The following is a 14,750-nucleotide window of genomic DNA, read 5'->3' as shown; positions in this document are numbered from 1 at the left end:
TTAAGTGTATAAGTCCTGCTAAGATTTGCTTTCCCAAAATGCAGCCCCTCTCATTTATCTGAATTAAACTCCATTTACCACTTCTCAGCCCATTGGCCCATCTAGTCAAGGTCCTGTTGTAATCTAAGGTAACCCTCTTCGCTGTCCACTACACCTCCAATTTTGGTGTCATCTCAAACTTACTAACTGTACCTCTTATGCTCGCATCCAAATCATTTGTGTAAATGACAAAAAGTAGAGGGCCCAGCACCGATCCTTGTGGCACTCCACTGGTCACAGGCCTCCAGTCTGAAAAACAACCTTCCACCACCACCCTCTGTCTTCTACCTTTGAGCCAGTTCTGTATCCAAATGGCTAGTTCTCCCTGTATTCCATGAGATCTAACCTTGCTAATCATTCTCCCATGGAGAACCTCGTCGAACGCCTTACTGAAGTCCATATAGATCACATCTACCGCTCTGCCCTCATCAATCCTCTTTGTTACTTCAAAAGACTCAATCGAGTTTGTGAGACATGATTTCCCATGCACAAAGCCATGTTGACTATCCCTAATCAGTCCTTGCCTTTCCAAATACATGTACATCCTGTCCCTCATGATTCCCTCCAACAACTTACCCACCACCGAGGTCAGGCTCACTGATCTATTACATGGAAGATCTGGCCTGTTGTTAACTTCAAGCTGTTAGACCGTCACAGAAGTTCATATTTTGAAAAATTACTCCTTTAACGCATCAAATATTCAGCTTTATACAGGCTTCTAATCCTGGAAATCTGTAAATGAAAAAAAGCTGGTTTTTAATTTAAAGTCTGTTCACTCTGTACATAAGTAAACCTCATTTTTGCTGCAGGTTTTTTGAACAGGAAAAATAACTAGCCTTCAGATATCCCATTATGGACACTAACCTTTCATCCTTTTACTCCCAAATCGAGCAACTCTTTTTATTTCCCCATGACAGCTCATTTCTATTGACACAGTAGGATTGATTTCACAATCTGGTTTCTTGAAAGTGATCAAGGATTCAAACATTGGACATTATTTTCCTTGGCTGCACGGTGGCTCAGTGGTTAGCACTGTTGCCTCAAATTCCAGCCTTGGGCGACTGTCTGTGTGGAGTTTGCACATTCCCCCTGTGTCTGCGTGGGTTTCCTCCAGGTGCTCCGTTTTCATCCCCCAATCCAAAGATGTGCAGGTCAAGTGAATTGGCCATGCTAAATTGCCTGTACTGGTAGATGCATTAGTCAGAGGGAAATGGGACTCTTCAGAGGGTTGGTGTGGACTTGTTAGGCCGAAGCGTCTGTTTCCACACTGTAGGGGATCTAACCCAAGGCTGTAAGACTAAGTCAACAGTGATCAGCACAAACTGAGCATTGATCCTAACACTTCCTTTGTTTATATGTCTCAGCTGCCTACTGCATATTTGTCCTTTATAAGTAATGAATAATGTGAAGAGTTTTGAGACTTTAACATGATAAAATGCTGTTTAAAAATAGAAATAAATCCAGCAAGAAGGTGGAGCTAGATCACAGAGATGAAGAAGATTCAATTCACAGCAAAGTATATGCATGCCTTTTTAATGTTTCACATTGGATATAATGTGGAGATATCTGTCATGTTAACTACAAACTAGAAAGCATTTCATTAAGAATCAACACTGCTTTTCTCCCTTCTCCCCACCTACTTTGTCCATCCCTTCATGTATACCTTAATCACTATCAGCACAGTAATTTCTCTGTATCATCTTTTCATGAGATAAGGAGTAGGGCATTCAGTCCTGCTGCTCCATTCCTTAAGGTCTTGGCTGATCTTTGACTTCAAGATGATTTTTCCCACCCAATCCCCACATTGCTTCACTCCCTTAGAATCTAATAATCTATTGATTTCAACCTTGATTGTACTAAATAACTGAGCATTCACCAACTTCTGGGGAGGTAAGTTTTAAAGACTCACTTTCCCAGTGGCAGGATTATGGGCTTCACTTGGCACTGAAGGACAACTTGGAATGGGAGGGGGGAATCCAGTTGTTGTCATTCAAGTTGGAATCAGTGACAGTGATTGGGCTAGAAAGGGAGTTCTCCTGAAAGACTTTGAGCAAATAGGAGCTAAATTGAAAAGCAGAATGCCTAAGATAATAATCTTGGGTTACTATCTGAGCCATTGGGTGAACTGGCATAAAATAAATAAAGTCAAAGCTCAAAGAGTGTGGGTACAATGGGATTCAGTTCTTGGGGTACTGACACCAGTACTGTGATAGAAGGGAGCTATTCCGGTGGGATGCGTTTCAATTGAATCTTCCTAGAATCGTGTCTTGATGAATTGAATGATTAAAGATATAGAGAGGGATTTAAACTAATTAGTGGATGAAGGGTTTGGGAGAGGAGCAATGTAGACTTACAAATCAAGAGGATAGAACATCATTACAGGGTAGCTGCAAGGTTTGTAGCTCAGGTTGAGGTTTAGGGAAGCTATTTGGGTAATGATACTGAGAGTGGGATAGGAGGGACAAAGTGTACAGATATAGAAAACATCAGTAAAATAGGATCAAAGGTCTGGAAGTGGTCAAATATAAAATTAATGGCTCTTAGTTGCAATTAATGTTTGAATTAACAGCCTAAATACAAGTAAATGGATATGATGTATAGCTATGACAGAGACATAGTTACAAGGAACTGGGACCAAAATATTCAAGGCTGTGACTTTTCTGTTGACAGGAAGGAAAGGGTGATGAGGTAGCATTGTTAGTACAGGTTAAAATAAGTCTGATAGCTAGAAATGATCTTGGATCATAAGGCATTGGACCCATATGAATAAAGGTAAGAAATAAAAAGGGAAGAAGGCACAGAAAGGAATAGTCTAACTGTAGAAGAAAGTGAGGACTGCACATGCTGGAAATCAGTCAAAAAGTGTGGCGCTGGAAAAGCACAGCAGGTCAGGCAGCATCTGAGGAGCAGGACAGTCAATGTTTCGGGCATAAGCCCTTCATCAGGAATGTGGGGGTGCCCAAGTGAGCTGAGAGATAAATAGGATGGGGGTGGGGCTTGGAAGGCGATAGGTAGATGAAGGTGGGAGGTGATGATAAGGTGGAGTGGATAGGTGGAAAGGAAGATGGACAGGTAGGACAGCTCAAAAGAGCGATGTTGAATTAGAGGGTTGGATCTGGGATAAGGTGACGGGAAGGGACATGAGAAAATTGGCGAAATCAACATTGATGCCGTGTGGTTGGGGGGTCCCTAGGTGGATGATGAGGCATGTTTCCTCCAGGCATCGGCTGGCTTGGATTTGGCAGTGCATGTCCCTGGTGGAGTGGGAAAGGGAGTTGAAGTGGTCAGCCACAAGGCAGTGGGGTTGTTTGGTGCATGTGTCCCAGAGATGTTCTCTGAAATGTTCTACAAGTTAGCGTCGTGTCTCCCCAACGTAGAGGAGACCACATCGAGAGCAGTGGATGAGGTATTTGGATGTGCAGGAAAATCTCTGCCGGATGTGAAAGGATCCTTTGGGGCCTTGGACAGAGGTGATTGGGGGGGGGGGGGGGGGGGGGGGAGGGAGTGTGGGCTCAGGTTTTACACCTTTTTGCAGTGGCAAGGGAAGGTGGAGGGCGTGGACCTAACAAGGGAGTTGCAGAGGGAATGGTCTCTGCAGAATGCTGGTAGGGGTGGGGAGGAAAACACATCTCTGATGGTGCGGTCTGACTGTAGGTGTGGAAGTGGCGGAGGATGATGCATTCTATCCAGAGATTGGTAGGGTGGAAGGTGGGGGGTGGGGGCAGTGTTCTATTCTTGTTGTGGCTGGAAGGGTGGGGTTCTAGGGTGGCGGTTTGGGAAGTGGAGGAGTTGCACTGGAGGACATTGTTGAGGGGAAATTGCAGTCCATGAAGTAGGAGGCCATCTGGGATTTCTGGAGTGGATTGATCCTCCTGGGAGCTGATGAGGTGGAGGAATTGGGAGTAAAGGATAGTATTTTTATAGGAGGGGTTGTGGGAGGAGGTGTCGTCCACGTAGCTGTGAGGGTCAGTGAGTTGAAGTAGATGTCTGTATTGAGTCGCTCGCCGGAGATGGAAAGGTCCAGGAAGGGAAGGGACGTGTCCAAGATGGTCCGGATGCACTTGAGGGTGGAAGGTGTTCATAAAGTTGAATTGTTCAGCCTCCTCATGGGAGAATGAGGTAGCGCCAATACAGTCATCAGTGTAGCGGAGGAGAAGGTGGGGAATGATGTCGGTTTAACTATGAAAAATGGGCTGTTCCATGTACCTGACGAAGAGGCAGGTATAGTGAGTGTCCATGGCTACCCTTTTGGTCTGAAGGAAGTGGGAGGATTTGAAGGAGAAGTTGTTGAAGGTGAGGACCAGTTTGGCCATTGAATGAGTGTGTCTGTAGAGGTGTACTGGTTGGGTTGGTGGGAGAGGAAGAAACATAGGGCATAGAGGCCTTCGCCATGGTGGATGGACGTGTACAGGGACTGGATTTCCATGCTGAAGATGAGGCATTGGGGTCTGGGGAACAGAAAGTCATGGTGGAGGTTGTGGGTGATGTGCTGAATGTACGTGGGGAGTTCCTGAACCAAGGGGGATAAGACAGTGTCAAGGTATGAGGAGATAGGTTTGGTGGGGCAGGAGCAGGCAGAGACAATGGGTTGACCAGGGCAGTCAGGCTTTTGAATTTTGGGTAAGAGGTAGAATTGGGTGCTGCGAGTTTACAGGGCGATAAGGTTGGAGGCTATGGATGGGAGATCCCCTGAGGTGATGTGGTTGTGGATCGTCTGGGAGATGATAGTTTGGTGTTAGGAGGTGAGGTGGTGGTTGAGGGAACAATAGGAAGAGGTTTCCGTAAGTTGGCACCTGGCTTCAGCAATGTATAGGTCGGTGTGCCAAACTACCACTGCATCCCACCTTGTCCGCTGGTTTGATGGTGAGTTTGGGGTTGAAGTGGAGGGCTGCAACCACACGGCATCAATGTAGATTTCACCAGTTTCCTTATCTCCCTTCCCCTCTCCACCTTATCCGAGGTCCAAACCTCCAACTCGGCACCCCGCCATCTTGAACTGCCCTACCTGTCCATCTTTCTTCCCACCTATCCACTCCACCCTCCACTCCGACCTAATGCCATTGCCTTCCAAGCTACCTTTCCCCAACCCCACCCCCTCTCCTGTTTATCTCTCAGCCCCCCTTTGGCATTCCCACATTCCTGATGAAGGGGGTATGCCTGAAACATCAACTCTTCTGCCCCATAGTCTAACTGTAGCTAATCTGTAGGACTGAGAATAAATCAGGAGCTAATGTGGGCAGTATGTTAATCTTGGGTGATTTTAATCTTGTGAAATGAGGCAGTCAGATTGGCAACATTAGCCAGGAAGAAGATTTCAGTGTGTTGAAGGCAGTTTCCAGAACAATATGATGAGAATCCTACCAGGGATCTGGTTATTTTGAATCTGATAATGTGTATTCAGGCATGTTTAATAATTTTGATTTGATTTATTACTATCAGATGTACCATGATACAGTGAAAAGTGTTGTCTTAGGTGCTTTACATGCAGATTGTACTCAAATTAACTGTGAATCAGGCTGAAGAAATTCCTCCTCAGCTCAGTTCTCAAGGTCATCTTTTCTCTCTCAGGCTGTGCTCCCAGTGCTAGTTTCTCCTACTAGTGGAAACATCTTCTCCATGTCCACTTCATTCAGGCCTCTCAGTATTCTGTAAGTTTTAATCAAATCACCCCATATCCAGACCCAGATTTCTCAGCAGCTCCTCATCTGACAAGCCCTTCATCCCTTTATCATTCCTTTTCTGGACCCCCTTCAACACCAGGACATTCAACCTTAGGTATGGGGCCCAAAACTGCTCTCAGTATCCGAAATGTGGTCTAACCACAGCCTTTTACAAACTCAGCAGTACATCTCTGCTCTTATATTCTAGTTCTTTTGAAATGACGACATTGCATTTGATGTCCTAATCGCCAACTGAACCTACATATTGACCTCAGAGTGCTGAACTAGGACTCCCAGGTGCTTCAAATTTCAAATACTTTCCGATTTGGAAAATGGTCTACACCTCTTTTTCCTGCTATAGTGCTTAATCTCTCACATACCCACATTGTATTCCATTTGCCATGTATTAGCCCACTGGCCTAGCATGTTCAAATCCTTCTACAGATTCCCTGCTTCCTCAATGCTACCCATCCTCCCTCATGTCTTTGTGGCATTTGCAAACTTAGCAACAGTGGTCTCAGTTCCTTCATCCAGATCATTAAGGCATAATGTGAATAATTGTGGTCTCAGCAATTACACTTGCAGAACTCCTCTAGTCACTGGCTGCCATCCTGAAAAATACTCCTTTATCCCTACCCTTCACTTTGTGCTAGTCAGTCAAATCTACTATGAGCTCTTAGTTCGCAGCCTCTTGTGTGCCATCTGGTCAAAGGCCTTCTGAAAATCCAGAGAGATCTCACCCACTGGCTCTCCTTTGTCTAACATGCTCGTTATCTCCTCAGAGAATTCTAACCAGCTTGTCAGGCATGATTGCCACTTGATGAAGCCATGCTGACTCTGTCCTATTTTACCATGCATTTCTAAGGACTCTGCAGTCTCATCCTTAATAATGTACTCAAAGTTTAACAATGACCAAGTTCAGGATATCTGACCAATAATTCCCTGTCTTTTGCCCCTCACTTAAACAGGGATATTACATTAACCATTTTCCAGTCCACTAGAACTTTTCCTGACTCCAGTGATTTGAGGTCACCCATCAATGTCTCTGAATCTCCCCAGCTATCTCCTTGGGGTATAGTCCATCTGATCTGGGTAATATATGCACCTTCACACCCTTCAACTTTCCAGCACCTTCTCCTTACACTTACCTCTGTCCCTGACTCCTTGAAGTTCTGTTATGCTGCTGGTGTCTTCCACTGTGAAAACTGATGCAAAGTACCTATTTGGTTCCTCCGTTATTTCTTTCTTTCTCATTACTATTTCTGCACTCTTATTTTCCAATGGTCCCACGGAGGTCCAATGTGTCCTCTTGCTTCACTCATCATCTTAGATACCTAAAAAATCTCTTGTGAACTTCTTTCGTATCACTAACTACTTTATCCTCCATTTTGCTTTTTCACTTGTTCTCTGCAGGTTTTTAAAGGCTTCCCATCCTCTGTGTTTTCCAACCAATCTTCACCAACTTGTATGCTTTTCCTTCTTTGCTGTCCCTAACTTCCCTTGTTAGCCATTGTCACCTCATCCTGCCCTTAGTATGTTTCTCCTTCCTTGAGATGAATTTCTGCTGTTCTTCCGGAATTACCCCTGAAATCTCTGCCATTTCTGCACCACCCTCTTCCCTGGTACACTCTACTTCCAGTCAGCTCCGGCTAGCTCCTCCCTCATGTCATTTGTAGTTATCTTTACTCAGTTGTAATACCATTGCATTTGATTCAATTTTCTCCCTCTCAAACTGCAGGTCACTACTCCCTAGGGTTCCTTCACCTTCAGCTCCCTAATCAAGTTTGCCTCATGACATATCACTAAATCCAGAATTTCCTGTTCCCTAGTGGGCTGTACCACAAACTGCTCCAAAAAACCATCTAGCAGACATTCCATGAATTCCTTTTCTACAGATTTTCCCAGTTCATCTGCATATTGAAGTCCATCGTGATTATTATAATAGTTCCTTTCTTGCATGCCTTTTCTATCTCCTGATTTATTTTGTTCCCTACGTCCTGACTATTGCTAGGAGGCCTGTACACAACTCCCATTAAGGTCGTTTTATTTCTTTGCAGGCCCTCAACTCCACCCACACAGATTCTACGCCTTCTGATTCTATATCACTTGCTATTGATTTAATTTTATTTCTTACTAACAAGGCAACCTTGTCTCCTCCCCTCCTCTGCCTGTCCTTTCAATAGAGCATGCATCCTTGGATATTTAGTTCCCAACCCTGATCCTCTTGCAGTCATGTTTCTGTGATGCTCCCCAAAAAAAACATTATTTCGTTTAAAACCGTATCCACAGTCTCACTCAGTTCGAGTTATACTCATTGGGCTGTGTCTCACTCCAGATGGGATCTCGCCTTCCTGACTGTGTGAAGTATACTGATCTGTGATTTGTGCTGATTTCATGATATGTTTGAAAATTTTTACTCATAGGTTTTGTGCAAAATCAGTTTTTTTCTTAAAATATCCACATTAGCTTCAGGAGGGTCCTCCAAGAAACTTGGCACAATAGTTAATATTATTTGATTAAAAAGTCTGTGGTTGCTTCTAGGTACTCACCAGACTTAAAAGCATCTTCTGTATAACATTTGAATCTGAACCTGATTGCCTCCCATTTTTCCAATTAAGCTGTTTTACCAACTTCTATATGTATAGAAGAAACTGATTCCTCAGTCTTCCTTTTCCGTATGTGAACAGAGTCTTCCTCTGCAAGAATATGGATATATTTCATAGCATCCTCTATTCTTGAATTACACTTCCATTCAATATTTCATCAGAAGTCCAGTAAGTTATATAGATTATAATATTGCATATTTACTTCAGGTGCACTTTTGTCCAGGGATGGAGTTTCTCACTGGATTTGACTCTTTAATGTGGAGTATAATTAAAAAGTTAATAAAATTATTGACATGTTTGTGGTTTAGCGGTTGCCCTTATTCTGTGCCTCTGCATTTCTTAAAGTTGATTCATCATAGATTAGCAATTAATCATAGGATAAACAGACATGGGGAAAAGTCTCTCTGGTCCAGCAACATTAGGCAGATAATTACTTTGAATTGTCTTTTGTCTACTGTACAATATTTTCATATAAAAACGATGGATATTCTTAACACACACAATGAATTGTTAAAAGATTTTTAAAAATTGTATATGTCATCCTGTGTTATCATATTCACCAGTATTCCAAATAACAATCAAAACAGTTATGGAAGGAATATAAAATGTATTGAAAAAATGAGTTCAAGTTTGAACTTTGGTATAAATTAACTTGATACTTCTGCAATGAACTATGGGGGGAAAAAAAGGTCATCATTTGCTTTGCTCAGGAAAGCCTAGAAGTCCAGTTTCCCCTTGGGATTTGTTAATTTAGGGGAATGTTTACATTATGGAAAGGACAAATTATTTTAAAAAAGAAATGTATATTTGCGATATATATATTTTTAGAGTAAGCCAGTTAAGTTTCAGTAGTTAATGACTTTTCAATGTATAACGAGCTCTGTTTTAATCATATTCTTGCAGAAATGAATAATGACCATAGTTGACAAAGTGACAGAGGCCTCGAACACTGCAGCTTGCAAGAACCAAACCTGCAGCTCTGTGGCACCTTTCTCTGAAATTGTTAAAAAGAAGAACATGGAGTCAGGGGCAACAAGTTGGGGTGCTACATCCCCTATTACAGAGGTACCAAAAAGCAAAATCTTAGGACCTATGCCTGGAGCTGCTTTGTTCACCAATGCACTGCAAGAGAAGTCAAAGCAACTACAAAAAGATCAAAGTAAGTCTGGATGCAGCTTTATGTTGAATGAATTATCATTGCATTTACTGGATATCTGTTCGACATTCCCTGCTGTGATCTCTCTGGCTGCAGAATCTCATCCATATATCCTTCGGTTCTGTGTGTCTAATTCCAAATTTTTATTAAATTTCATTCAAAATTTTAAAGAGCAATATTATGTTTCGTTCTCCCATTGGCATTCTCTCTAACCTTTCCCTGACAACAATCACTTAAGTCTGAACTTTATAGACCAAGTTTGCAGAATAGATGTTGTCTCTTAATGAGCTTTTTCAAATGCTTTCAAAGTGCTTTTGGATAGTCAAACTGCACATAATGCACCCATCTATCTTATTGATTAATAATAGAATGCCCTCAATAGTGTCAATGGAGATACCTGATGTATGGGTAATGTATTTCACAGGGCATTGTTCATTCCTAACTCCAATGCTGCTGCTTGACTTTTCGCAACACCTGTTGCTGTACTGTCCACCTACCTTAATGAATAATTTATCATGGTAAAGCAAAGGATAATCAAAAAGAGAGCAAGTTGAGAGAAAATTTAGTTTTCAAAGAAATAATTTGATTTCAGCTTAATATTTTACTTAATACTTTGGTTTTTGTAGATATTCTGCATTGAATTTGTCAGGAGATTATTTTTCACTTTTTTTTGCAGTCGTACTATAGAAATTAGGGGCGGCACGGTGGCACAGTGGTTAGCACTGCTGCCTCACAGCGCCAGAGACCTGGGTTCAATTCCCGCCTCAGGCGACTGACTGTGTGGAGTTTGCACGTTCTCCCCGTGTCTGCGTGGGTTTCCTCCGGGTGCTCCGGTTTCCTCCCACAGTCCAAAGATGTGCAGGTCAGGTGAATTGGCCATGCTAAATTGCCCGTAGTGTTAGGTAAGGGGTAGATGTTAGGGGTATGGGTGGGTTGCGCTTCGGCGGGGCGGTGTGGACTTGTTGGGCCGAAGGGCCTGTTTCCACACTGTAAGTAATCTAATCTAAAAAAAATTAGCTCCACACAAGACTGTCTTAATCAAAACGTTCTTAGCAAAAACCAAGTTTGCTACATTAAAAAAATCTGTATTTAGGAATTGTAATGAACAAAAGTTATGTTGAATTTGCATGAATTGGCAGCACCAAGGATTCATGGGGGAGATACAGACATGGGAGTGGACAGGTTTGGGGAGCTCAGTAGTTCAATTTGTGTACTAAATCGCTGTTTCTGGTTGTTGTCTCCATTCTATTTCTTCCTACTAGTCTTTCCACCAATCAAAATTTATTAATAAACTTTCGATGCTTGCACCTTGATCTTGTTCATCTTTACTAATGGCTGTCCCTTTACTAATGATTCCAGATTTATTAGAATGGTATGAATCTCCCTTATAACCATATGTGAATTATATACATGACAAATAGTGTCTTCATGTTTATGATTATCTTAAAAACTCCAGAATTGCATGTCAGCAGTACACCAGAAATAATTCTTCTCATTACAACTGGACAAAACCCAGGCTTGGGCTGATGAGTAACATTTGTGCTAGCCAAATGCCAAGCAATAACTCTTTAATAAGTGTATATTTCAAGAGAGATGGTTAAATTCAATGATATTACCTTTGTCAACACTCCCACCATGACATTTTGGAGTCCTTATTGACCAGAAGGTTAACTGGGCAAGTCACACAACTGCAACAGCAGGTCAATGGCTGGGAATTCTGCAACACTGAGACATGATTACTTGGTATGTACAGTACAAAAAACATGCCACTGTTTATTTGGTATTTGTTCCACAAAAGTCTTCTCCATCCACCATCTTCTCATCCTTTCAGCATTCAGCATTTCTTTTGTTTGTTTTTTCCTCATGATCTCATGAACTAATGTTCTTAAAGAAAACGTCCTGTTGCTTCAAGATTATCCCTGACTTAGCCAGGCAAATGTAAATGTTATGCACAACAGGGTCCCACAATCTGGTGATGAATATTTGGTCTGAATATGGTGCAAGATTGCTTAAATCTCTATTCTTCATTGCATGCATCCTTCTGATTCAGAAACCGGTCCTCCACTTGGCATCTTTCAACAGTGCAGCACTCTGTTTAAAGCACTGAGGTATCAACCTAGATTACTTGTGTTTTTTTTAAGTAAAATGTTCTCCAGAATGCAAACATTATGACTGTGCAAGAGATTACTAAAATCAGGGGAAACAGATTGGGATGAATGCTGTTCAGTCCTGGATGTGATTAGTAGCAAAATCTAATCACTGCACATACTTGTGAACTCACTCATGTCTTAGCTGGTCAGTTGACCTCGAGAAACCTTTCCCACACTCTGAGCAGGTGAACTGTCTCTCCCTAGTGTGAATTTGCTAGTGTATATTGAGATCATAGTGTTTTTAACCTGTACCAGCTAAACTTGAATAGCTTAAAATACTTTTCTCTGCAGTTTGTCTCTATTATTCTCTTAAATCTTTCAGTTGTCCTAAATTGGCTTTTGCCTACTTCCTTATTGCATTTTTGGGTACTACCTCATTTATTAAATCTTTACTTGACTGACTTTTTTGTTTAATTGTGTATGGAGGAACCTTGATTATCCGAACGAGATGGGCGGGCACTATTTCGTTCGGATAATTAATTATTCGGTTAATTGATTTCCTCTGGAGCTCGGAGTTTTCTGTGAAGTCTACTCGCCATTCAGGAGACGAGGCAAAAGCACACTGCGGAAGACCCCGGCCCCCGCCCACTCCCCCCCCCCCCCCCCCCCCCCCCCCCCGCACCCCCGTCCATCCCTACCCACCTTCCGACACACCCCCACCCCACCCCCTGGCAGCCAGACTGAACGCAAACAGTAAGACTGCTGCTGCCTTTGTGGGGTCAGTCTCCAAATAGCGTGCACGCACACAACCTTTTGACAGGTTCCACCTCTGCCCTGTGCAGGGCAATGTTTGAGATTATCGGGGGGGGGGGGTGGCGTGGCGTTTAGGGTGTACCCCTGTGTAGAACTCCAGGAAAAGTGTGAGGGGGAGAGAGAGAGAGGGGGGGGTGGGAGGTCAGTCAGTTCGAGACAATGTTTGGACTGTCCAGGACTGTTCTCCGAAGTATTTTAGTGAGCTGACTTCGTTTTTAATCATTGTACCCCCCCTGTAAACAAAAGACACGTTCAGGGTATAGCTCTTTGACGTAATGTTTCTATCGAAACATTGAGATCGCCTTTGGATAATCTGATTTTCGGATAATCGAGGTTCCTTTGTGTTAATATTTCAGTTTATCCATTTAATTTTAATGACTAAGGTCATCTCTGAATCTTGCTTTGCACCTTCCTTCAACTCTGCAAAGCAAATTTTTTTTTTTGATTTATTACTAAGTTGTCAGTTTCCCAGCTCCAAAACAGTAGTGTTTTGTTGCACTGTTGTTGTACTGCTTAATTTTTTACTAAATGAGTGGGGAATTCAATGCTCTGTGCACATACTGTTAAATCAATGTTTTTCAGTGCATCATTGCAATTTATGAAAGCATAGATAAGAATAATGCATGCATAAAAAATCAACTGAATAAATTCAGTCTCATTCATACAGTTAATATTGTTGAGGCCACTTTTAGTACTGTTTGTCAGACATGTGACCTGACGTAACTTGCAGACTGAATGCAATATTGGAATATTTCCAACTTGTGGAATGTTAGACTTCAGTGAATAAACCTGCACTTTTCTTGCAAAATCTGTTGGAGCTCAAAGTAGGCTGCACATTGTCTTCTGCACTGAGCAATTTTGAAATTATCCAACAGTTTAGCAATGTAAACAGCAACAAAGTAAGAATTTAGTACTTCAGAAATGATCAAAAAATGCTTGGTGACAATGAATAAAGAGTAGATTGCTGACAAAAACTAGAAGACCGTGTGCTGTAGGAGCATGAGTAGGCCATTCAACTATCGGATCTTCTCCTTCATTAAATGAGATCGTGGCTAATCTGGTAATCCTCAACTGCATTTGCCTGCCTTTTTCCCCCATAACCCTAGTTTCCCTGACTGATTAAAAATCCATCTGTCTCAGCCTTGAATATATTTAACAGAGCAGCTTCAGATTCACTGCCTTCCAACAAATTCCTCCTCATTTCTGTCCTCTGTGCGCAAGTCCTTATTCTGAAATTATGCCCTTCGGTCCTCCTTTCTCTCAAAGGAGGCAACAGCCTTTCTGCATTTACTTTGACAAACCCCCTAATCATGTGTTTCGGTAAGGTTGCCTCTCATTCTACATTCCAAAGTATAGAATAATCAACTCAGCCTGTCCCTCTATATCTGATATCAGCCAATTGAACCTTAGAATCATAAAATTATACAGTACAGAGGAATAATTTGGCCCTCCAAGTCTGTACTGGCAAAAATATACTATTATCCACACTAGACCGACTTTCCCACAATAGGCCCATAGCCTTGAATGTTGTGATACTTCAAATGCTCGTCCAAGTACTTTTTAGAGGTTGAAGTTACCACCCTCAACTGCCTTCCCAGGCAGTACATTTTCGACCCCAACGCTCTCTGTATGAAAACATTTTTCCCAATTCTCCCCTCAACCTCCAGTCTTTCAATTTTAAAATTATGATCCCCTGTTATTAACCTTTTTGACTAAGGGGAACAGCTGCTTTCTATTCACACTGTCCTTTGAACTTGAGTGATTTCATTCCATTTGCCTTCCCTATTACCAAATTTGGATGCTAGCTTTTTGTGATTCATGGACAAGGGCGCCCAAATCCCCCTGTAGCCTTCTGCAATCATTCTCCACTTAGGTAATCTTCGGCTCATTTTATTCTTACTGTGGAAGTGCATAGTCTCACGTTTTCCCACATTCCACCTGTCAAGTTTTTGCTCACTTGCTCACCCAGTCTATAATCATCTGTAGACTCTTTGTGTCATCCTTACCACTCGTCTTCCCACCTATTTTTGTGTTATCCATTAACTTGACTGTATGTTCACTTTCCTCATCCACGCCATTCGTATATATCATCAATAATTGTGGCTTCAGCACTGATCCCTGTGACACTCCAATAGTTACAGCTTGCGATCCTGAATTGCCCTCTGTGTCTTCTATTAGTTAGCCAATCCTCCATCAATGCTCTTATTGGCTCTTATCTTTATTAAGTAACCTATGTGTGGTACCTTGTAACTGTCTTCTGAAAATCAAAATATATTGCATCCACTACTTCCTCTTTGCCTATCCTGCTTGGACATCAAAGGATTCTAGTAAATTTGTCAGGCATCATTTCCCCTTCATAAAGCAAAGTTGAATCTCCTTGATCTTG

General features: G+C 42.1%; 1 protein-coding gene across 5 annotated transcripts in view; it reads left to right on the top strand.

The window, feature by feature from the left end:
- usp42 (ubiquitin specific peptidase 42) overlaps positions 1-14,750 on the top strand; it is a 105,218-nt gene that overhangs the window by 9,167 nt on the left and 81,301 nt on the right. For all 5 annotated transcript variants that reach the window (XR_011954941.1, XM_072559800.1, XM_072559796.1 and 2 more), the window contains exon 2: positions 9,209-9,464. Coding sequence is in view for 4 of the 5 variants with exons in the window: in XM_072559800.1 (XP_072415901.1) it covers positions 9,218-9,464 (247 nt within the window). In the remaining variant the exon portion in view is untranslated. The remainder of the gene's footprint in view (positions 1-9,208; positions 9,465-14,750) is intronic.

Source organism: Chiloscyllium punctatum, chromosome 40 (assembly GCF_047496795.1).
Source record: "Chiloscyllium punctatum isolate Juve2018m chromosome 40, sChiPun1.3, whole genome shotgun sequence".
In the NCBI taxonomy this organism is placed as follows: Eukaryota; Metazoa; Chordata; class Chondrichthyes; order Orectolobiformes; family Hemiscylliidae; genus Chiloscyllium; species Chiloscyllium punctatum.
The sequence above is the reverse complement of the archived record's forward strand: the minus strand, read 5'-3'. Positions and strand labels throughout refer to the sequence as shown.